The sequence below is a fragment of the Aplidium turbinatum genome, chromosome 3 (genome assembly GCF_918807975.1).
Source record: "Aplidium turbinatum chromosome 3, kaAplTurb1.1, whole genome shotgun sequence".
NCBI classification, from domain to species: Eukaryota; Metazoa; Chordata; class Ascidiacea; order Aplousobranchia; family Polyclinidae; genus Aplidium; species Aplidium turbinatum.
This window is the reverse complement of record NC_137474.1, coordinates 223366-249085: the sequence shown is the minus strand read 5'-3', so window position 1 is coordinate 249085 and position 25720 is coordinate 223366. Positions and strand designations below refer to the sequence as shown.

The 25720-nt window shown below is 38.1% G+C and overlaps 1 protein-coding gene across 1 annotated transcript in view; it reads left to right on the top strand.

Moving 5' to 3' along the window:
- Positions 1–311: 311 nt before the first annotated feature.
- The window catches only part of LOC145767173 (VPS10 domain-containing receptor SorCS1-like), a 35449-nt gene continuing 10040 nt past the window's right edge, over positions 312–25720 (top strand). Inside the window, exons 1-15 of the mRNA XM_082578945.1 lie at positions 312–408; positions 2111–2272; positions 4504–4568; positions 4884–4990; positions 5443–5570; positions 6045–6131; positions 13190–13372; positions 13514–13645; positions 19956–20070; positions 21104–21281; positions 21689–21790; positions 21925–22039; positions 22396–22541; positions 25071–25241; positions 25473–25638. Coding sequence (XP_082435071.1) covers positions 349–408; positions 2111–2272; positions 4504–4568; positions 4884–4990; positions 5443–5570; positions 6045–6131; positions 13190–13372; positions 13514–13645; positions 19956–20070; positions 21104–21281; positions 21689–21790; positions 21925–22039; positions 22396–22541; positions 25071–25241; positions 25473–25638 — 1917 coding nt within the window. The 5' untranslated portion in view covers positions 312–348. The remainder of the gene's footprint in view (positions 409–2110; positions 2273–4503; positions 4569–4883; positions 4991–5442; positions 5571–6044; positions 6132–13189; positions 13373–13513; positions 13646–19955; positions 20071–21103; positions 21282–21688; positions 21791–21924; positions 22040–22395; positions 22542–25070; positions 25242–25472; positions 25639–25720) is intronic.

The window sequence follows — 25720 nt, the reverse complement described above, 5'->3', positions numbered from 1 at the left end:
AGACACCAAACAGGCGGTCGAATACCCTTGTGGCAAGAATACGGTGCAATACTGACGGACCCAGCCTCATGGGCGAAACACGGTGTCTATCGCTGTCAATTCTTGCTGCAATCGGGTGCCGAGAAACATGCTTTTGAATTAATGTTAACTTTCTTAGGTTGTTTTTCTGTTGGATAGAAAGCGGCCGAGCCCGGCAGGGGTATCCAATAGCGCTCTCTTCAGGTTAGTTCTCGCATGATAACACTGATAGATCATTATACACTTTATGACGTATCAAGGAGAATGACGCAATAATTTCTGTGATGCAGATCAGTGGATTATGGAAAAACGTTTGATAACATCAACGCCATGTTTGATGACGACACAATCTTAAAATATTATAACGCAGCAAATGCCAACAAGAAGAAGGTGAGCTGAATGTATCTTGCAGGAGAACTATGACGTATTTCCTGATGTTGGTTGTAGTAAATATAAACTATACCTGGCTCAGCTGAGAGTGACTAGAAAATTGCTGACAAACATTAGCCATATTTCGATAAAATATTTGTCTTCTTCCAATCTAATCCATGCAGCTCTTCCGACCAGGTCTGTGACAGAGGAGGGAAGTATACAACTTCGCATTCTCAACACAACTACTTCAGTGAAGTGGTTGAGCAAGGATTAGTTTTTGTTTTAATTAAGATCGAATTGTTTTTACTCTGAGTAGGTAGGTGAGTGAACTCCACAAAGACGTTGAAAATGATTATTGGTTTATTTCTGATCTTTTGTCGGTTTGCATGAATGACTTTGTTAGGGGGCTAAGGAACCTATTCCCTATTTTTGATGAAATAGTTCAGGGTGGAAAATGCTAAGGAAATAAAGAAAAGAAGTAACTTTTTTAAAAAGTGATGTTTTGTGACTCGCTTTATACCACATTAGAACCAGGTTTTGCGATGTTTTCCGTCCCCGATTCATAACTTTTAAATATCGTTTCAACTCCAAATCCATTACCCTCGATTTTCCCTGCAAAGAGATACTGCGTAAAGACAAAATATTTTACGAATAACCCCTGATAACCTCAGTCGAGCGAGAAGGGATCTACAGCGTTGTTTCATATCTCCCATCGATCGGTTCTATTGTCACTCACACAGATTTATTGTTTGGTCGCAATGCACTGATGAGTGGAACAACCTTGTTTGGTCGCAATGTACTGATGAGTGAGACAACCTTGTTTGGTCGCAATGCACTGATGAGTGGAACGACCTTGTTCGGTCGCAATGTATTCATGAGTGGAACAACCTTGTTTGGTCGCAATGTACTGATAAGTGGAACGACCTTGTTTGGTCGCAATGTACTGATAAGTGGAACGACCTTGTTTGGTCGCAATGTACTGATGAGTGAGACAACCTTGTTTGTTTGCAATGTACTGATGAGTGGAAAACCTTGTTTGGTCGCAATGTACTGATGAGTGGAACGACCTTGTTTGGTCGCAATGTACTGATAAGTGGAACGACCTTGTTTGGTCGCAATGTACTGATGAGTGAGACAACCTTGTTTATTTGCAATGTACTGATGAGTGGAACAACCTTGTTTGGTCGCAATATACTGATGAGTGGAACGACCTTGTTTGGTCGCAATGCACTGATGAGTGGAACGACCTTGTTTGGTCGCAATGTACTGATGAGTGAGACAACCTTGTTTGTTTGCAATGCACTGATGAGTGGAACGATTGTTTGGTCGCAATGTACTAATGAGTGGAACGACCTTGTTTGGTCGCAATGTGCTGATGAGTGGAACGACCTTGTTTGGTCGCAATGTACTGATGAGTGAGACAACCTTGTTTGTTTGCAATGCACTGATGAGTGGAACGATTGTTTGGTTGCAATGTACTAATGAGTGGAACGACCTTGTTTGGTCGCAATATACTGATGAGTGGAACGACCTTGTTTGTTCGCCATATACTGATGAGTGGAACGACCTTGTTTGTTCGCAATATACTGAAAAGTGGAACGACCTTGTTTGTTCGCAATGTACTGATGAGTTGAATGACCTTGTTTCATCCCACAGAAATCGTAAAATAAGTTGTATAAACAATCGGTGTTATTTGTTGTTGTTTACATTTTGGGTGCAGCTAATTTTTACGGATATGTTCAATCACTCGTCACGTATTTGGATCACTGAAGATGAAGGAGAAAGCTTCCAGAAGCAACAGATTCCTTTCTCTTTGGACAAGATCACTTTCCATCCTGATCAGGAAGACTGGTTGCTAGGTTACGACAAAGACGCGAAAAAGGTAAAATCCGAGATCGCCGAAAATTGCAATTGTTTGCAACGAGGCAACTGTACGTTTGACTACATTCGACTTTTAGATACGCTAAGATATCAATAATATACAACTATATTGACGTTCTATAAATGACATGCCCTGAAAAATTTAAATGCATTCTGGTTTGTTGATGTGCATGAACACCACACAAAATCCAGCGTTAAAGGGAAGACATCAATTCACTGGTTTGCACAGCTGGCAGCAATTTTTTTATTTATTTATCTTTTATTTTGTTGGCTTGTGGTTCTTCTTTTTCTTCTTCTGGCTTTATTCTCACTTCAAGTGGGGTCGCTGGTGCAGATTGCAATCCTCCACATCAATCTGTCAGCAGCATCTTCTTCTTTCACTCCCATTATTTTCATATCTTCTGCCACACAATGGACTGCACATTTGACTGTTATAGGAAATTATGCACTAAGTGCAATCATTTGAATCAATGCGAAACGGAAACATAAAAAATTACGCATGAAGCAAGCAACGCCAAATAAGTTGCTTGTCGCCAATACAGGAACCAATCGAGTTGTTGATCGTTTTAATGCTGCACTTCATCGACTTGTCAGCTATAGCAATCAAGAACAGAATATAGTACAAAATACGTAAACAAACAGCAATTGTGACGGCATAGTTATAGCGATCTTTGTATTGAGGAAGAGAGCTGAAAACATCTTTTTTTTTCTTTTTTTTTTTTAAGTTCCTTACAATAATTGTAATTGAAAGAATTCCAATCTGACTACGCAGTGGGTAAAAATTCTACTCTGCAACGGAAGGGCGATAAAATGATGCAACTGGTCGTGCTCTGGGGAAACGCACTTTAAGGTCAACTGCTTACGCAAAGGCATGCAGGGGATGGAATAGTTTACAGATAACAACGCTTTAAAAGCAAAAAGTTTACTTTGTCTACGTCGGTGACTAAACCTGCATTATGGGTTCAAAACCTCAACATGCCAAGGTGCAAAGATTAAGTTTTGAAAACAATTTTCTCAATCGGAAAATAAAAGTTTCTACAATCACTATTAGTGTTGAAATGTTGCACATCGTCGCTTGGTTGTCTGTGTTTGTGATCTAATAAATCCTGCCATCTACCGCAACTTCATAACTTCCAATAAAATGCTGGTTGCTTCAAATGCAATGCAATGAGTGGGTGTGCTGTTTTGATAAAGTTATTTAGCCTAACTTGAAAAACTTTTTGAAACCAAAGTTTCACAATTGCGAAACGTTGAAGAGAAACAACATCTGAAGCTTTCCAAACTGAATTCTTTTTTGTTTGAACCTTTCTTCTTCGCCACTCTAAGGGTCGAGGGGATTTGCCTTTCACCACCCTTGAGCAGTGGTGGTGACTCGGTCTAGATCAGTGGTTCTCAAACTTCTTTCAAGAATTTGTGTATTGGTCTCCATGCAATTTTTTCATCGACTCACGGTCTACCATAAAATTAAGGGAAATTCGTACTAAAACTGCAATTAGCCTGATCATTCATTTGTTACGTGCAATTAAAAATTCACTCGTCAACGATATCAGGGTCGTAAAAAGTCGTAACACATCCCCCAGAAAGTAGGTCTTGCATCCCTATCATTCACAAAACCAACAAACTGTTCTTGAATTTAGTTGTCTTCTGAAGGAAAATTGCTAACTTTAGTTCCAAACGGGTTGTTCATGAAATTATTTTTGAAGATCCTGTAGGTTGGGAAAGTAATGGCGAATTTCATCTCCATTAATGGAAACGCGTGTTGGCTTGTCTCCAATAATGGTAAAGCAGATTTCAATTACGCCTATGTCATCAGCAAAAAAGACTGCCCACCGCTCAATCTGCCGCAATGAAGACGTGAAAAGGCAAGTGTCCGGCGCAAGAGAAAGAAAAGATGAAGTTTGCTAGCTTTAATATTGCAAGCACGTACAAATTTTAGAAAAACTTACAGCGTTGTTTCGAAAGTGCTTTGAGGTCCGAAAATATTGCTTCGCGGACACTTAAAAGACCACGGACCCTACTTTGAGAACTACTGGTCTAGATGTACAGCAGGTGTCAAGTAACCATTAGATTGATTGGTCATCCAGTGTGCGCAGACCATGCACACCGCAACTGGAGCATGGTAAATGGCGCAGTTGCTTATAGTAATGTAAATTGAACGGCAGAGACTGGGACGCCGTTTTCTGCGCGGGTTCGCTTTTCATTGACAATACTGACACGTTGTCATCTTCGCAGCTGTTTGTATCTTTAGACCTGGGGCGGACGTGGTCTAAACTGCAGGATATGGTAACTCCCGAAAGGTGAGAGCGTGGTGCAACGAGCAATATTGCTTTATGAAAAACATGTTTTGTGTGAGCTTTACCACACAACTATGATTGTGACATCACAATGTTTATGATTTCAGGTTGTTTAATTAACTTGTAAAAAGAATAATTCAACCTTGGAGCGAGGGGTGTGCGGTGTATGAATATTCAACGAGTCTTTTGGAATATCACTGTGGTGCTGTGCACTGGTGGCTTCGGTGTACGGAGCGTTACGCATTCAATCATTAAATTAAGCTAACTAAGCAGAATTCTTTTAATCAATTAAATCCATGGGATAAACCCCTTATGCAGATACTTTTGGGGCGTCAAAGACAACAACGAAGGAGGAAATTCTCCGGAGTTTGATTCCTTGCGCGTCGTTCACATGGAGTACCTTGACGTCACAGAGTGGTCGCTAAGTGAGTGATTGTCATGACGTCACAATGCAATTAATCGCGAGACTGGTAGCCACTACCCAGCCAACCAAATGATGATGTCACAACGTAGACAGCGGTTGCGATTGTGGCTGCCTCGATACGTGCGTTTGTTACGCAAAAGAACGCTCACTGACGTCATTTTGTAGGGTTGGTTTTCCAAAGTGGAATCTCATTGTGGAATCCCGTGTGACAACATGTTTTGAAATTGACATGCCATGAAAAAATTTCGGTTTCGTCTCATTAACTTGTCCACAGTTATTAAGAAAGTCAACCTGAGAGTGACATTCGTAAGGGAAGCAAGCCAGTTATTGGAATGCATCGCGCATGTTTGCAATCGTTGCAAATCGTGGCTCAAAAAGAAAATATGAAATTATTTGGAAAAGTTTTTTAAATTGAATCGTCACATTCACTTGTTTATTTGGAAACAATCTTAGATACGTATCGTGTCCGATCATGCATTGTTCCCGACTGCAGCCCTTCTCCTTTCCAACCGGAATGCGACGCTGTTGGCCCTGTGGCTGCCAACTCTTTACAAGTCCAAAACAACTTTGTTTTTGTTGAGGTACCCTTCTAAAAAGATCATAAAACAACGTCTATTTGCCTATAATGCATCGTAATATTATAGTTACTTGAAGTATTTTTAGTTTTTCTAGTGTTCTTCTAGTGAACAAGTAACAAAATAATGCAGTCCACTGTTTTTAAATTTGTTTGGACTTTGTTATTGAGGATTGTTTTGATTCAACAACAAGTGAAATTAATGATGCGACAAGCTTGTTTGTTTAAATCGCTTAAAGTTTAATTAAAAATAAAATTTCAGTCCTTAACCTGCACCGCATGGAACCCTAATAGTTCATGCGAACCTTCCTAATGCAATAGGGTCACTGGAAACCCCGCTGTTATAGTCTGCTTGTGCGAGAAATAAGTGTTCTTAGTTGTAGTATATGGTAGAAGTAGATGAGAAAGTTAGTATAAAAACATTAACAAACATTTTTGTTCTATGACGCAATCAATAACTTATTAAATGTTTGCTTTGTAGAAAGTCAATTCATTCCAAAAGTTGTACGTGTCACACAATAGAGGAAGTTTCAGGAAAGCTCAGTTCTTCCCAACCGGTGGTCATACGGTGAGTGCCCACTAGGGTGTGCAGAACTTGAAATTGACTAAACAAAGTTGACAAAAATTAATTATGGGACAACATAACATAAGATGTCTTCAGTTGTCTTGTAGAAGCTGGCCACTAATTGGCTTTTTCACATAATGTCTTAATTTTATAAACAACATTCCGGTTGTTAACAACACTGCTGAAGGACATTAGGATCTCCAAAATTTTGTGAAAAGTAGCCATGAGGAAAGAATGCTTAAGGCATGACCTATTTCTGGCAATTGCATCTTATATAAAAAATTTCAGCAAGAGAACAAAGCAAGAAAATATAAACTGTTAACACAAACTAGATTATTAGGAATTGCGCTTTCATGACGCCATTATAAATGCAAATTATGGCGACCTACATACACAGTAGGCTGTGCCAACGTGCAACCTTTAAGCTTGTCTGGATGCCAACCTGCTACTCTTGCCAGCTAAGTTTAACTCGCTGGTATAAGTTGATGTTTTAGGTAGTAGTTGCTAAATATTGTAATTTTATACATATTGAGCTGCTTCTGACCTCTTCATCATCAACATGGCTTATTTGCTTCCAAGAGTGGCGATTTTGAGCCAACTCGCCCAGTGTCGTCAAGTTGAGTCCAGTCCATGATTGAATGTTGTCTAGCCATCGTTTTGGTTGTCTGCCACGTTTTCTTTTTCCTTCTACTTTTCCTTCTGTGCAAACTTTGCTGATTCCGAATTGTGATCTTTTAGTGTGGCCGATCAGTTTTAAATTTTTTGATTTTATTACTGCTGCAATTGGATGTAGTTTTGTCATAGTTAGAAGATCTTCTGTTTTCGTGTGATCAAGTAACTTTTTGTTGGTCATGCTTCTCATGATGTGATTTTGGAAGGTAGTGAGTTTTTTCATTGTTGATGATGTCCAATTTACGCATTCTAGACTGTATAGCACGACTGGTAAAACGTAGGTGTTGAAAATTTTTGCTTTCAGTTTGAATAGGAGTTTATTGGATGTTAGAATCTTTTTGTTCTTTGCAAATGCTGCCCAGCCTAAGCCGATTCGGTGTTGCACTGCAGTCTTTCCATCGTTGGTCGCGGATAGTCGGTGGCCAAGATATATGAATTCTGGTACTTGTTCTATTTGTTTTCCATAGAGTGTGAGATTGAGAGTGTTGTTAGTTTTGTCGGTTGTCATACATTTGGTTTTGGACACATTTATTTGGAGGCCGAATTTAGCAGCATTTTTTGACAGAGCATCTAGGTATTCCTGCATTTTCAGTTTAGAATTATTCAAAATGGCCATATCGTCTGCGTAACTTAAGTTGGATATTACATGACCGCCGATGGTGAATCCAGTTGTACACTCATTTTCTGTTTCTGAGATTATTGCAGCAGCTACGATGCAAAGTATGTATCATTCTGTGGTCTGATATGTCGGCAGTATTCAAGGTAGAGCTGTTCAGGACGTCAAGTCTAGAGGGCAAGATGCATGATAGGATAAAGTCTATTTGGTTTTTTGTCTTCTCGTCAGGAGAGGTCCAAGTAAACAACATTTTTTTTTTCTTTTGGAACCATGTGTTAGTGACTTGGAGGTTGTTTTTTACGCAGAACTGGCTCAGTAGTTCGCCTCTTGTATTTCCGGTCGCCAGAGTGTGTTTTCCAATTGATGACTGGAAAGTTTTATGTAGTTGACCTAGTTTGCAGCTGAAGTCTCCCATAATGAAGAGATGATCTCTTTTTGGTACGTTGTCAATGATAGCTTGGATTTTGTCATATAGTTCTTGGACTTCCTCATCGCGGTGGGATGAGGTAGGGAAATAGCACTGTATGAGAACTAGTTTTGAGAATTTTCCTTGAAGACGTAACACAGCAAGTCTGTCAGATATAGGTTGGCATCCTTCCAGAAAGGGAGCATAGGATTTGTGTACCAGGAAGCCGACTCCGTTAGATCGAGAGGTTTCATTACTTGATAGGAATAGTTTGTGATTAGAGGTGTTATGAATTGTAATTTGGCTTTTCATGACTTTGCTTTCAGCTAGACCGACCACATCCCAATTCACATTTTCGAGTTCATGGAACATTGTTTCAAGTGCGTGATGTTTAAGTCATTGATTGTCCTTGGGTTGTATGTGCATAGGTTGAAAATTTGTTTATTTTTCTTTTTGTTACCTCTGTTCACTTATCTTACATCAGTCCGAGGCTGCTGATGCAAACCCCTGGTCGTAACTGTCACATCAGTCCGGAGCTGCTGATGTGCCCTCCTGGTCGACATGCGAGGATTCGGAGGTAGCCTCCTCTTAGATGCGATACTATTGGTTGACATATTATTCCATGTGATTTCACAAGCCGTACTGCTTCCATGCTGGCTCATGGCAGGTTGGAAGAGAGTGATTTGATTTTGTGTCACCATTACTAGGAGATTGTTTTACTGGACTAGAGGGCTCTCCTGCCCTGGCAGATGCTCCCGCCAGTATAGCTCTAGAGGTCATCGAGGCACTGAAACTCTCTCACCGCGTTAAGGTAGTAGTCCAGGAGAGAGAGTAGTCCAGGAGAGAGGTAGTCCAGGAGAGTTACCATACAAATAATGAACTAGCTTTTGATACGTGTGCTGGAATCCGAAGCACGTCTGGCAACACTGGTATCATTTAAAGTTTTGTCATGCTTCGTGAAATTAGGAGTTTTGCAGTGATTTTCGCTGTTTAATCACACTTTGGGTTCTAAAAACTATCGTTTCAAAGAGGTATGAAACACATTTAGCCAAGAGTTCAAAATCAGACTTACATCGACCTCCAAAAATTATTACAGTTTTACACGTTGTGGAAGCCTGTGAAGATAGATCGCCATTGTTCAAAATTATTGCTACACTTCGGTTTATGTGACATTATGCAGTTTTTATTTATTTGTTAAATACTAGAATGTGATGCAACTGCTCAAAAATCATTTAAAATGGATGTACTTGGGATATACTATACATTTAACAGTGGATATACTAAAACATCAACGGACAACGCTGTTTTTTGTGCTGAGGGGGTTACATTGTTATTAATTGTGTCACACAAAGTTTTTATGACTGCTCCTCATTAAAATATGATAGAGAAGGATAGAAGACATTGACCAAAAAGTTGAAGTAAAAAAATAAATTTATGGAGGTCTCAAGTTGGTCAAAAAGTTCCTTTTTTGGTAAAAAAATGTCTAAATGTTAAATTTCAGATCATTTGAGAACCCCTTAAAAATTGAAATATTGAGCTAAAATTGCACACCCGCAGTTTTCTCACCAATAGGCACTACATGGAAGGTGGAAGCAAAATATTGTAATATCGACTAAAGATGGGACACCCCAGATTGTGTTTCTCGGCAGTCGAGTGTAGCAAGAACTGACAGCGATAGACACGTGTTTCGCCCATGAGGCTGAGATGAGGCCATTTTCTCCCATCATCAGTATCGCACCACTAATTCATACCACATAATTCCCTACCGCTGCTTTTTTCAGTCAATTGAATTTTTACCTTTGTGGAAAGAAAACAACTAAACTAACTGTCGCCAAGGATATGCACAGTTGAGAAGGAGCGATCTTCCCGACGTCAGCACTACCTGACTACTCACCATAGAACAGCGAGCATTGTGTTTAACCATACCGGTGAAGCCTCCAAACTAGTCACACTTTTTGGAAAAGTCTTGATGGCATCATCACATTTTAGTGGACAAGTTTTATGACAAAGTACTGAGAAAGTTATTTTGACCTGTTTGCCTCCGAGTGCGGCACAAAAGTTTCAATTTTTTTGTGTGAAATATTCAATCAAGTAGTTTTAAAAGATGGAAAAAAAATTGTTATTTGTGTTTGTAGTTTTTTCAAAAAAAGCAAATGTCCGTTTTGTCCCACCTTCTCCTACATGTATTGCGTATCCGTAGCCTAATAAGCTTACTAGTAAGCTATAAGTCTGCGTCATAACAATTTGTATAAAATGCAGAGTTTTCAGAGCTTCAAGGCAGACATATGTTTCTTATTAACTTGTCAACTACGTAAGTCATCTTCTAATTTATTTCAATATTATCTGTGCCTTGCTGCTACCAACCACACATTTTGTCGTCATAAAGTCAATTCGTTTGTGTCGAACACAACAATATGTGAAGTAACAGATACGTGGCTTCCAACCGCAATCTATGAATGTGTTCTGCTTCAGTTAAAGCTATGGATAGTTGCATAGCCGTACGAGCCAGGGGGGCAGAGGGGGCAGCTGCCCCCCCTGTTGTTTCGAAACGTCGCAAATTCGGGCAAAATCTTGCAATTATTAGGGCAAAAATTGCTATATGAAAAGCTACAAAATTGCAGGAATTAAGAAAAACTATAAAGTAATATCTTTTGCCTGTCAAACTAAGTATAGTCTCATATTTGCACAAGAAATGTGCCGCAAAATTTTCATTTGGCACACCCGTAATGATGTATTGTATTGCATGGTGATCAAACTGTAGTACGAAATGCATTTAACCAACTGCATCATGCCAATTTGGGAAGCCACCAAAATATGTCTCTAATACTTTTGTGAAACTGCCCAAATCAAAACGCAAAATTTGCTATAAAGCTAATTGTATTAATTTTCACAAATGCATCGTGTTGATTTGGGCAGCTGAAAACATGAAATTATCTGATTAAACTGATTAGTCTGTTTATGCAACTGCCCAAATTAGCGTGAGGCAGTTTCCCCAAAATGAACAAATCGATTAATTTTTCCCATTTACATAACTGTATCGTTTAGATTTGGGCAACAAAAAATTTTGAAATTATCTGATCATAGTCTATTTATAAAACTGCCCAAATTGGCATGATGCAGTTGCCTCGGCATCAAAATTTACAAAGTCTTTAATTTTGTTCATAATATCCATAAATGCATCATCTTGATTTGGGCAACTACAAAATATGAATTTATATAAATCTGGTAAATACTTTTATAAAACAATTCGGGTGGAGAGGTTACAGTACTTTTTCTTCCATAAACGGACATAGCTAAGCAACACCACAACATTTAACGAAAAAATGTTATACCTGTTAAATGTAATGTTAATGTTGTGGTGTTGCTTAGCTTTGTTTGGTTACTTTTATAAAACCACCCAAATTAAAATGATGCAGTTGCGCCCCAAAATAAAAATATATATATTTAGTTTGTTTATGCAACTGTGTCATGTATATTTCACCAACATTTAAAATGCTACTGCTGAAATATATAATCTCAAACCAATCATAATATATTCATTTATTTCAAAGCTTTCCAAACCAAAAACCTGCCATGCAAGCTGGCAAAGTATTTGCTTTGCAAGATCTTGTGTGAAACATTACAGCTCCACTTTTTTTCATTAATATCTTGACTTTTGTTCTGTGGAGACAGATCCAGTTGTTTGCAGAGGATACACAGTGAGGATAGTAACATTACATTTATAAAAGTCAGTGAAGATCCAAAGCAATGACAGTTAACGTTCAGTATCGGTACAACAAGCGCTCAGAATGTTTCCAGCAGTGACACAAGCTTTAGAGCAGATGAAGAGTCAACAATTGCCGAGGTTGCTAATGAAGTAAACACTGATAAGGATATGGAAAAAACTGAGGCCACTCATGTATCAAATTGTAAATTTGACATCTGCCAGAAATGTAGAAATAGTAGATCATGATTTGCATGGGAAAGAATTATCTGCCGAGATTATAAACAAAGAACCAATAGTTATGGATTTAAGCCAAGAAGCAGAAAGTAATAATTCTATTGAAAATTGTGTGTCAAATGATCAGGAAGAAATTACAACTATAACAAATGCTATAATATCAGAAGGTCCTCACTAGCCGATTTTAATTTTGTATGACAAAAAGCAATGCCAAGGGGAAACTGCAAAACGAGATTTTAATCCTGAACTGTTCAAAAAGTATCCCTGGACAAGTTTTAAAGTTTCAACAAACGGGATTTTTCAAAAAGTTTTTCACTGTTATCATGCACCGCATACATTATATTTGGACAATTTTTATAAAAGCGTGCAAATTTGGGCAAATCTACCTTCTGCCCCCCAAAAATGGTTTGGTCTCGTACGGCTATGGATAGTTGGTCAATATTACTTTGATTCTTTTCAAGAATTTCTCCTGTGTGAAGTTTCTGTTTCAGATTGGTTGCAATTCCCGAAGAATTAAAGCTTAAGCTAGTTTTTTCAACATCATTTTTGCACCATCTTAGTTGTTGCAGATCATATACTTTGAAATGACAGAGGTTTGAGTTTTATTTCGTTTGCAACAATTGAGTGGCCAGCACCACTGATTTACGGATTGCTGGCAATAGAAGGTGCAAGGCAGGGGTTTCCAACCTTTTTGGTCAAAGAGCCACGGGTTGGATACCCCCAGTGCAAGGCCTCTGTGACCGAAAATTTTTACAAACTTTACAGTGAAATAGTTTTTGTTAAAAAAACGCACAAACCTGTATCTTTGCTGAAATAACAAAGCATAACCTTGTCTCGCAGAGTGAATACGGTGCCACCAACAGGCAATGAATGTAAAGACGCAATGACCAAAAGCATAATATTTAAACAAAAACTTCTTTAGTAGTTTGATTTAAATATATACACAACCAGCTCAGTGGTTGAGCGATTTCACCTTCGGCTCTAATGCTGGTAGATCTGAGATCGATTCCAGGTCAGGTCAAATCGAAAACTTTAAACGCTAACGCAATGAGAATAAGTCGGGTAATAATGTGATGACATCGTAAACCTGATATAAAATTAAATTTAAAACACTGTCGCTAAAAGACCTTGACAGTTGTTGAGCGACAATAGATAAAACCATAACATTTTTATTAAATAAATACACATGCATACAAGTGTATTTAGAAATGGCAAACAGCTATTTTACTTAGAGACACGTATTAATTATCTAACAGATAGAAACAGAAGGGAAATCTCAATGGCAAGTGAAATTCAAATGTTGCTCTCTTACAGGCTGCCCATCTATTAATAGTCTGGCATCTCGCAGTCTTTATGTTTCACGTAGGCCTACCATGAGTCTATTAAACTATTGCGCATTCTAAACAATAATTCTCTGTTTTTCCCAGAACTTCCATGTTGTGAGTTCGGAAGAGAATGTTGCAGTTGTGGGCGCAGTCAATCACCGTGGAGACGCGGGCCTCTACTTCTCTGACCCAAAAGGCGAAAAGTTTACTCTGTCGTTTAGAAGGGTGCGATATTCCAACATGAAAAGTGGTGACAACAAAGTATTCACGGTGGATGTGCACAAGGTAATTGAAAGATGGAAAGAGAAGCCATCATAGAATAAGTTGCAATAGCCTATGTTGAATATTGTGCTTGAAAAACTATTGACTTTGCAAACTAACAGCGATTTGTAAATTCTCGTTACGAAATGATCTTTCTATGGACAGGCTCAGGGTATGAGAGGCGTGTTTATTGCGAACAAAATGTTGGAGAGAAATCATCACAATCAAACCTTTATCACGTGGAATTATGGAAAGACGTGGTCAAATCTCGCCTCTCCATCTGATGAATCTTTTTGTGTAAGTTTGCTTTTCATAGCAGAATTGTTGCCGTTAAATGCTCTCAACGCTTTAAAATAAATTGTTGAAAGGATAACTTTTGAAACGGATCTGAATTAGCAAATTTTCTGGAAGAAACGCCGGAAGTCATTTCATGAAATAAATTTTCGTTCAACTCAGTGACCTAAAACGTTCTTCTCTTTCCTTGCTTTCTTCTTTGTGTACCATGCCTGTTCCAGGCTTAGGCGTTCAATCGCGTTCATGCATAGTTCCTTCCAGTTATCCCGGTATATTTGACTGCATTAAAAATTGTTGTGGTTATAACGTGAAGAAGATCCTTGAGCTAATTTAGGAAAGTGAGGCGCTGTTTTCCACGAGATCGTTTTCCTTTGATCTTTCCACAAAAAGCAGTGTGTTGTAAATGTCTTCTTTCCACAAAAACCATACTTGTGCATTGTTTTTTTCGTGTACCATGCACAAATGTCTTCTTCATGTACCATGCCTGTTCCAGGCTGAGGCGTTCATTCACAATTCCTTCAATTCCCTCCCTAATTCCCGCAATTCCCTCAACTAAATATATTACAAAGCATTATTAAGTATTATCATATTATTAAGTATGTTACAAAGCATTAAATTTGCATCCATTCTCAAATCAAAGTATATGTTCAGTTCAGTTCAGTTCAGTTGTTTTTATTTCTGACCATCATATCAAAACAATACACGTCAGCATAGCAAAGGTCGAGAAAAAGGTAGATGCGACAAAACGCGAACGTTAAAACGTGCTTGAGACCGAAGTAAGGTATTGAGTTGAAAGAAATTTGGCACGGTCGCAACACCTTCAGAAAAATTTAAGATATAAAGGGAAAATAAAAAAAGAAAATGTTACAAAACAAAACAACAGCTTTATTAGCCCACATAGCTTTAGCTGATATATTTAAGATTTGTATGGACAGTTGCTATGAAGATCGGCCATGGTGCGTTATCAAGAGTGCTGATGGTCGTTAGGGGAACACGTCTTGATGCGTTTAGCTCATAGCAAAGAAGAGCAAGGCAGGCAAAGAAAACCCCACAAAGAAATCCTACCACGGGCAAAGCCATTTCAAGCGCAACGCACCATAGGCCTTGCACGACTCACAAAATAGATAGGCTATAACTTGACGACGGAACAAAAACAAATAAAACAAACTAGCAAAAACAACATCATCATCTTGCGGAAATTCAATTATACCCAGGGAAGTTATGTCTTGAAGATATCAAGCGTGCTTTGATAAAAGTTGCGTTGATAAAGCGATAATTTTATACCCCAGTCAGCTAAACTCGTCACCTCCACACTGATCCAACATTAGCAAACGTTGAATTAATGCAAAAACGACAGGTATCGCTAGCTGGGAAGTAGTAGTGGCATGTCACAGTAATATGATAAAATTGGGTTACCGTAGGTTTTACACGTTAAACCATAACAAAAAAAAAATCCAATTCGGCATGTTAGAAAAATAGATAAACAATCAGACAATAAGCATGACGATCCAGTCCAAGATATTGATATAAAACAACTGGTTGGAGCACATGGCCACCGCTTCACCGAAAGATGGCGATTGGTCGAAGAGGATGGAAAAACTTCTGCAGACTCTGTAGAACTTCTGTGGACAAAAAAAAACACAAGAACCAGAAGGCCAGTAGGAGTACTTACAACCTTACTATTTTGCTAATAAATCTACACACACTGGTCTATCATTGCTGGGCAAAAAAAAACAAAAAAAACATTCAACTTAGTAAGTTTGGTGCATGTAATTCTTAGATAGGATTATTTCAAGGAAGATTTAGCTTGTTCAATTTTGATTTAAAGCCTTTTACAGTTTTGCATTCATTTCTTATAGTAGGGGGAAGCTTGTTCCAAACTGTTGGCCCCATGTACCGTATTGATTGTTTGCAAGTGTTAATTCTGCAATATATCGGAATATAAGGAGAATTACTTCTTGTTGTTAGGCTACTTGATTGTTTACACATAATTATATCATTGAATGTTGTGGGAAGTAGCTATTTTGAATATTTAAACATGAAAGTTGCAATCTCTGTATTTTTCATGTGGTTGATCGATTTTAAATTATTGAGTTCCATTACACCTTTTATGCTTTCTCTGAGGTCAATGTCAAACACAATACGAAGAAAGTTATTGCATGTACGTTGCAGCTTTTGCAATGTAGTTTTGTTTTCATGACACCATGTTGAGATACAATATAATATCTGACTCTCAACTAGAGAATGGTGAATGGAGAGAAGTGCTTGTTTGTTTAGGAAAGGCTTAATTTTTTTTGTCACGCAGAGTGTTGATCTTATTTTTTGAAGCAAGATTTCCATATGAGATTTCCATGACAAATGCTCGTCTATAATTATTCCCAGAAACTTTATTGAAGCAACTTGTTCTATGTTGTTTTTTCGAATATTTAAGGGTGGGTTGCATGATAGTGTCTTGCTTCCTTGACTTGAAAATAATATATGTTTGGTTTTGGTGACATTTAGAGACAATCGATTTGTTGATAGCCATTGATCTATGCATACAAGCTCTTGATTTGTTATGTAAATATTATCGGAAAAACTAATTACGCAGATTTCTCTTTTTATCTTCTTTGTGTACTATGCCTGTTCCAGGCTTAGGCGTTCAATCGCGTTCATGCATAATTCCTTCCAGTTATCCCGGTATATTTGACTGCATTAAAAATTGTTGCGATTATAACGTGAAGAAGATCCTTGAGGTTGTTGAGGAAAGTCAGGCGCTGTTTTCCACGAGCTCGTTTTCCTGTGATCTTTCCAAAAGCAATGTTTGTTTGTTTGTTTATCTTTATCCTGCATTGCGGGAAAGCGGACTTGAGCGCTATCCCGCAATGTGTTGTAATGTTTCCTCCCTCTGACATGGCCGAAACATCTTGTTTGTCTCTTAATGATGTTGTTCAAGAGGGTTCTGGTTTGATTGGTTTGGGTTAGTCCGTCTTCATTTGTTTTGTGCCTGAAACTGATTTTCGTTGCATTTTCCTAATGAACAAAATTTCAGCGACGTTTAAATATTTCTGCGTTTCTTTGCTTGGCGTCCAGGTTTCACATCTATACAGTAAAATAGGAAAGATATACCACGCTAACAAACGCTTCCTTGTTGAGAATTGTAAATTTTTGTTTCGAATAATGTATGCAGCGTTTTGGAAACCCTGTTTCGCTTGAGCAATTCTTGTTTTAATCTTTTGTTCGCATTTACCATCATTCGCAATGAACGATCCAAGATATTTAAAAGAGTTGACTCGTATCATTGGCCTGTTTGAAATCAATATATTGCAAGTTGGAACAGAGTTTGTTTTCTTGATAACGATCATGCTTTTAGTCTTTTCAACATTAATATTCATGACAAAATTTTCGCTTTTTTCTTGAATTGTTGTAACTAGTTGTTGGAGTGTTTCTTTTTGAAGTGGCAATTAGTAATTAGGTGTCATCCGCATATCATATTGTTTATATTCACACCTCCAGGTGTCATCCGCATATCATATTGTTTATGTTCACACCTCCAGGTGTCATCCGCATATCATATTGTTCATATTCACACCTCCTATTTTAATTCTTTTGAGATATTCAATGGAGAGCATGTTACGTTCGTTGTACAAATTGAATATGTCGGGAGAGAAAACACAACCTTGCCTTATTCCCTTCCTGATCGGAATCGAGCTTTTTTCAATTGTTTCTATAATTATCTTTGCATTGTGTTGATAGTAGAAGTTTTGTATGATTCTCAAATCCTTGTCGTCGAGATTAACTTTATGGAACATTTCCAACAGCTATTCATAATTAACACGATCGAAAGCCTGTTTGTAGTCAATAAAGCAAAGATAGAGATCGACCTGCATTTCAATAGCTTTTTCACAAATGGTTCGGAGCAGAAGTATTGCATTGCATGTTCGTTTATCTGGAACAAGTCCATATTGTTCTCCCGAAATTTCAGGATGAACTTTTTTTGTTTCATAACATAACTCATGAGGCTGATGTTGCAAAGGTTTTCACTTTCATTGGTTCCTGGTTTCTTAGGAAGAGAAATGAAAACTGATTGTCGTAACTCTTGTTGAACTTCACCATTGTTATAGACAGAGCCATTGAGAAAATAACTTATGCCTGGTAGCAATGACATCCTTGGGTTCTAAATTAGGGATTTCTAAGAAAACTGCGAAGTGCTTTCTTCAAGTTTTTGGGCTTCTTGGAAAAGTTGCGGTCTCCTAAAATCCTTCGAGCCGGGTTAAAAAGTATCTTCTGGACCCCCTGTCAGCATCTCTTGGATCTTCCTGTCAGTCTCCTGGACCCCCTCTGTCACCGCTGTTGTAGATCGAATTAACGAGTCTTTGGAGAAAATCGATACCAAGATTTCCAAAAGCTTGGATTATTTCGATTGCTATTTTGTCAGTCCGCAAAGCTTTGCCACTCTTGCTTATTTTGCTTCTTATGGTTGGTACAGTCAGAGATTCTGTAGCAGAAATATTTTTGTTTTCTGTCTTCACTGTCACATAAATCTTGTACGCATTCCTGCCAGTGGTTCTGTGCGTACGTTTCCTCTAACACGAGTTGTTGTCCTTACTCTTTAAGCATTCAACTGTCCTGTACATTTTTTCTTATTGCTGGTTTCTCTAATTCTTTGGCGACTATCAAGCAAATTTGTTGAGGCTTCTTTGCACATTGTTAAGAAACTCTTCTTTTGCTTGTGCAATTTTTGTTTATTAATTTATCAGTTTTCTCCAATTCAGCTTTATATGGTTTGTTTGCTCTTATTTTTTTGATGAAATCTAAAATTTCATCTGCCATCCATTCATGTGTTGAAAGATAATTTTCAATTTCGTTGCTCAGCTGTTATTGAATTATTTTTTTAATGCTTTCTTCATACGTTAGTTAACCCTATTCGGACTAAGCTATTTTTGTGAGGTAATGGCCTGACGTGTGGATTTATTCCATCCACACATTCATTTGCTAATAACTTTTGATATAAAAACGTTACGAGGTTGCTTTTTTCGCAAAGTTAAAGCAAAATTATTGACAAACTGGTTAAAATTTTAAGTGGACACACATACTCTACCAGTTATTTGCTATTGCTTTTTTGCTAAAAGTAGTCATTTTTTTTTAATTTTTCTGATGTCTCCGTCATAATCTCCTGAAATCGTTAATATCTTCGTAAAAGGCACACGGTCCAGTCATGCATGTAATCCGAAATGGTCAGTAGTCATGTCGGTCACGCAGTAAATCTTGGAAGGCACAAAACAATACAAATGTTTGCTAACTTGCTTGTACAAGATGATAAAGTTTTCCAGATGACCTGGCAATTTTAGGAGTAGGGTGTCAAAAACTGCTGATAACTAAAAAACTATACCACATAAAAATGTCATTTTATTACTAAAACAAAGATGAATAATTTTTAGGAAAAGTCATAAAACTTCAGCTAATTTGAGCCAGTAACTTTTATGTAATCGATGAAAGTTTTAGGTGTGGACGGAACCCGTCCACCCGTTAGTCCGAATAGGGTTAAACATCAAACGTGAGTAATAATAACAATGTTAGAAGCCCAATAGTGTCTTTTTACCTTCCAAGTGCACACCATTACTAACCGGCCTAGTGGTTGAGTGCCGCCTGTGCGTCGGTAGATTTGGGTTCGATTCCCCATCGGGTCATACTAAACACCTAATAAAAATGGTACTAAACTTCATTTCTGCTTGGCACTCAGCAGGGGAGTGGTTTAGGTACTTCCCCGGCGTTGTTCGCAACCGCTGACCACTCTGATCTCGGTGTTGGGGATAAGCCCGTTACTGACTGAGCGAATTGCGTTCAGACAAGAAGGATTCCTTCAAAAACCCGGCAGTTGATTGCATTTCAAGAGCTTTCACCGTCAGAGTGAAAACAGACATGCAAAAGAAATTAGGCCTATCACAAATTTGCATGGATATTACATTAGTGAATCAATCAATTGTGAGGGTTGACAGCAGAGCAGGAGACATGTACAGAGCAGGCCACTACACGAGTATATGGTAGTTAATGTTTTCTTTCAATTTATTGAAAATAGCAGTTTACATTCACGATCTATATGCGTGATTGCAAAACAAAATATTCTAATTAACCAAAATTCTTTTTAATATTTTTTCACTTTATTGTAGTACTCAGGCCAACTGTAGCATTGCATTTTAGTTGCTCGCTTTGACAGTTGGGTCATTTACTTTTCCAGTTGAAAAATGACGAATATTTGGTTGTCATAGAGGGCGTCCAGTGTTGCAGTTCGATGTAATGATCGTTGTTGATGTTTTGCATAATTTTTGTTCAGGGCCAGCCTCGGTGCTTCGTCAATCTTCATTGCGCAATGTCGACAACCCCAAATGGATATTATATGCCCACGATGACAAGCAAAGCAACAGTCCCGGGTTTGATTATTGCTCATGGTGAGTTTTGCTGCCACTTCTTGTTTCTCAAGTTCGAAAAATTCAGTTTTAGGCAAAGCAAAAACTTTCATTGTATTGATCGATTGTTTGTTTCATTGTTTGTCACCAATAACCGTGCGCGTTGCAGACAAAGCAGAGCAGCTGCTTTTTGCGCGGCTAGGTGAGATACATGCTCTGTCCAATGTCCATGCAAAAAAGGTTGAATGGTAATTACTCTGTGTTGGGTCTCTTGTACACATTGCCCACCACACACAGCCACACTACTCAGCCTACCACCACACAACTCATCCCAAATCAACCTACCCCATATAACCCTCCCATTCATCCCACTCTACACAACCCACCCCACATAGCCCAACTTCACTTAACCTATCTCCACACGGCCCACACCACACAGGCCACCCCTCACAGCCTATCCCACATAGTCTATCCTACATAGCCCATTCCTTAATAGCCCATCTCACATAGCCCACCCCGCATAGCCCATCCCACATAGCTCACCCCACATAGCCCACCCCACTTAACCTATCCCCACACCCCACAGGCCACCTCCCACTCAGTTCATCCCTCATACAATGAATATAAAGAATGTGCAATGTTCAATGTTCATCCATCACATTCAGACTTGTACCAGCAAATTATCAGCTCAGCATAAAATCTCCCAGTGATAGAAGAAATAAACTGAGAATTGAAATCAACCCTTTCTACCCTTTCTACAAAACTGACCTTTCCGCAATAAATAAAGTTAAAAAGTTTCTTGAAAAATCTTTTTCGGTGAGGATTAATCGAGAACCCGACAAAACCTCTGTCAGGTTTCGAAACTGCTATTACAAAACTACGGTTCAATATGAGTCACATGAGAACAAGTCAAAACAACAAACAACCTCCACCGATGGGGAATAGCTACTCAGCCAAATGATGGAATTGTACATCATCGATGACGTCAGAGGTTGTTTGAATTACTTCCATGTTACATATTACGTTTATTTACGTAATATTTGCATTCTCATGTAGTTTGGATGTTATGGCATAGGCAGCGTCGGAAGAACATTGGACAATGCACCTTCAAATGTCAACGTCTACGTAAGTCGCGATGCAGGTAAAACATGGACAAAGGCGCTACGAACGCGGCATCTGTTCAGAGTTGGTGATCACGGCGCGATGATAGTAGCTGTAAAAGTGGAATACCTAAAGCGCGTCAAAACCATTCAGTGAGTTTTAAAACTTGTTTAGCTCCTCTGAATGTTCAATACCGTGGAACTCAAACGAAGAGTAATTCAGTAAAACCGCACTTTTAATTCTATTTGAATAAGAATAATATGTACTGACAAAGTTACATTTGTGCTTTTATCACTTTATGTGATATCATCTGCTTTTTTGTATTAAATTTTTAAGTTACCGATGCATAACACGGAAATAAATCATTATGTTCAAATTGGCTCTGTTACAATGAATAAAACGAATGCTATGTGGAACAATAATTAAGAGATTTGGCTAAATATCATTAATTATGAAAATTCTTAATTTTTATAATGTACAAAAAAAAATGGTAGAAAGCAAAGTACTCTCTTTCCAAGCAAAACAACAACTAAGTGAGAAGTACACTTCGTTGTTTCAGGTTCAGCAACTCTTTCGGTCAGCACTGGAGAGAACTGACATTCAGTGAAGAGGCTGTTCACATTGATGGGCTGCTCAATGATGGAAGCTCGCATTTCTTCACGTAAGTTTCAACCAATGGCAGTTTGAAAACTTGGTGTCAAAATGAAATTATTTCTTAACCAACGTTAAATAATTGTGTTACCAGCGTTGAATTATTGCATCATAGACGTTAAAGCAATGAAAACTCTCTTACAGATTGTTTACTCACGTGGAGTATAACGGAGACTGGAATTTTTTCCGATTGGATTTATCTTCGGTGGTCGAGGATCGCTGCTCTTACCCAGGAGACTTCACTAACTGGACGGTGCCAGTAAGTACATTGGTCTATGAAGTGTTGGGTTGTTCTTAAGCAATTGTTAGCAAACAAGAGTGAAAAGTACCCACGTTTCTATAAGTTTTCAGATTTGTCGATCTGTCATCATGTGATGGACGTGTGGCTTTGTTTGCATTTGATTCTATCTTACGCCATTTCGTAATTTTGATTTTGTTTTGGCTGGCGGACTTAACTCAGACGTTGGAATGGGTAACTACTATCATTCTCAAAACTTTCAAGAAATCACGTTTGACCAAATGTCAATTATTTTTGCTATGATATTTTTACACTACAAACGTGTCCTATCCCATCTAATCAATTTTCTTTGAAATTTTATCAATGTTGCATTCCAGCCTTATCCCCCAGGGCGTAGTCAGTGTCATATTGGAATGATAACCACAGTCGAAACGTTAAGGAGAAAGCCCTGCTTCATCGGTCCAGATTACAAGTTGAAAACTTCAAACCAATCTTGCAATTGCACTGATGAGGACTATAATTGGTAAGAGACTGATGATAGAAAGTGCTCAGAGTTATGTTATTTATCCTGATGGAGATTGTTATTTAATTAAACTGAGAACACCAATAACGATTATTTTTTCTGATGGTGAATGTCACAAACAGTGGCATAGCGTGACTGATTTGATTATGGGGCACACCAAAATCTCCAATATGTATCTGGACATGAAAACGCAGCCACAGTCAATTTTTGGTCCACGACATTCCAAATTTTATCCATTATTCAATAATCGCATTTGTAATAAGCATAAGCCATTTTTCCATTTATAATTTAGGCTATTTACGATAATAGTCCACTGGGCTACATGCAATTTTGCAATAATAGAATCGCAATACAAGGTACAATAACAAGATTTCTTGGTTTTTGTGATTCGGCAAACGAGTTTCCAAAAATGAGTTATATTGATTTGATCATTGTCTTACTATTGTTAAAGAATAATTTCTTTTGTTTTTTGTTGTTTCTATTTTTCCGTGCTTATTGCCATTTTTCCTTATTAGGCTGTAGGCTACATAGGAAAATATTCCATGTGGGGGTACCATAACCCTATCTTAGTACGAGTACTTAGTACTTTTCGAACGCGGAAAGTACGTCACGGGCTATCTTAGGTCCGTGCTAATTAATCGCTAATCACGGAAGCTATGATTAATTATCACAGAGCCAAAATATTTTACAAGATAATAGCCATGTGTATTGTGGGTATAGAAATTAAATTTTTACCCAACAAAGTTATTGAAATAAAGTGTTGGAGATGAAAAAAACGTCAGAAAGTCGGTTTTTATTCTAATTTCCCGAAAATAGCTTCAAAATTGACCGCTTGAACGCATATTTTTGAATTATAACATAGAGTAACGCTAAAATAAACAAAAATTACTTTTGCTCATAAATAAGGCATTTTTGGGCGTTTTTACATTTCAAAGTAATTGGACTAAAATTTATTATTTACCTTATAATTTGTTTGCCCAAATATCAATCAGCAAAAATGTCTAAAAAACTGCATGAAAATGTTTAGCCACCTGAGACGAAATGCTTATGTTAAAGGGCAGGAAGGTAGAAAAAATGACCAGTGTAGGTGTAGAAAATTTGCAAAGAATAAAAATTAAAAGTCAAGAAATTTCACATTTTTAGCGTATTTCCTTCTTTGAAATATTTCACTACTAGAGTGGGGCGTCCTCATAAAACTCCGTGTCGCTACAGATAGGGTTAAATTTTTTTCTGTGCTTCCATGGTGTGACCGAGCTTCCATGGTTTGGCCGAGCTTCCATATCAATAAAAGTAATATATTATATTTTCTGCTACTTGTTTATTAGAATGAATCTGGAGCAATGCCAGTGTATGCCATAAACCTTGAAAAAAACATTATTAAGTCAGTGGTACAAGCTACACAGAAGTGTCCATTGATGGGGAGAAGGCTGAAAATAAGTTGGGTTTGCCAAAGGTACGAACAGAACCATGGTAGTCACCTTTCACACAGCAGCAGAAACAAATCTGGGTTTGTGAAAGGTTAAAAGATGTAGGCTTCTGATTATATTCATGGTCAGAGCAGCAAGATTGTTCAGTGAATCTAATTGAAGTTACGTTTCTTGTTTAAGATACTCGTAAACTTTTTTGTTTTAGTGAGCAATGTTTGTACTGTGAATGCAATTGACTGACCTATGTCCACAAACAACCTCGCACGCGGTGGTGGCCGGTCCTTCCTGCAGAGTAACCTACAATAACATAAAATTGTCCTGGGAATTAGGGTAACATTAGGCTGCAATACAATTTTTGGTGTATAGTGATTTGCTTTTAGTTTGCGCCAGAACAAAGTAGTTCAATAATGTATCTTCAGTAATCTCAGCGTACAACCTTGTACAACCTTCATAATTCAGAACAATTTCAAACCAACCTTCAAAAAACAATTTTTTGTAAAAAAAAATTAAAAATTGTAGCTTAAAAATGATTGGGGAAAATGTGCCCCCCTGGTCGTACCCCGTGCCCCTTAGACGTTACACTACTGGTTACGAACATACATCTTCGTTGGCAAATGTAAGTAGGTCAAGTCAAGCAGGTTTGTTAGACAAGATGAGGTTTTTGCTGCAGCAATAACGACAACCAGCCATGATCAGTTACTAACAACGAATATTACTAAAGATGTTTATTATAATTTGTTACCTTGGTGTAGAGCGTTGGGCCAGAAAAACTACATTGTTCATTATCCTTGAATTACTACAAACCCGTACCTTGCACTATGCACTAACATCGCCACAGATTGAGGACGAATCGAAGGAAAACATTTTTTATTTTCACTTTTTTTTAAATCTTTTTAGTTTTGTGTATGCAGAACTAAATTTATCTTCAAATGTAACTGCTCAACTACAGAACGGTTGATGACCTTATCATTGTCCGGAGAGTTGGTAGCAACAAGCTCACTTAAGCGGCTATTCCAATCTGATGGAGAATAATCAACAATTGCATGTTATGAAGCGATGATGTCACTTTGTTCACTTTCATTTACTTAATGTGTTTACATAGTGACTTTGGGTACATCATGGCTGGCAATGGCTCCTGCATCCAAGACTATCGTGGGATGAAAAAGGAGAGGAGGAGGATAGAGGAAGAGACGAGGAGGATAAAGGAGGAGACGAGTGAATTTAATGATCCAGACTCTAGTTGTGTCGGCGGTTGGAAGAAAACTAAAACCCGGTCTGTGACAAAACAATAATGCTGAATTGACCCAGATTTTGGGCAAGTGGTTTTTTCTCTCAAACATTTTCCGACATAAAATGAAAACATGACATTTGAATGCCTCTAGTTTCTTCAACACGTAGTCACTAGTTTTGTAAAAACTTTTCTATTGTAAATAAAACGCGGCCAGTTTTGTGGTGTCAATGTACGCTTTGTATTGACTTCGTCTGACAGTGGTTTATGACGTAGAAAGCGACGGATCATCGGAAGTAAGTGTGTCAACGATCTTCCGGAGATGCTGCATACTCTGGATGCCTGTTCAGAAAAGAAGATCCTCAAGCCCACTTTGTGGTTGGAGTCACTTAATGGGACAAGAGAGGCTGCGGTTGGAGAAAGCTTATTTGTGTCAGTCCATGTAAGTTCGCCTGTCTTCTTGCACATGAACTAACTTCAATGCATTTGTTCTTACAACTGTCTTCACTAAATTTTATCTTCAA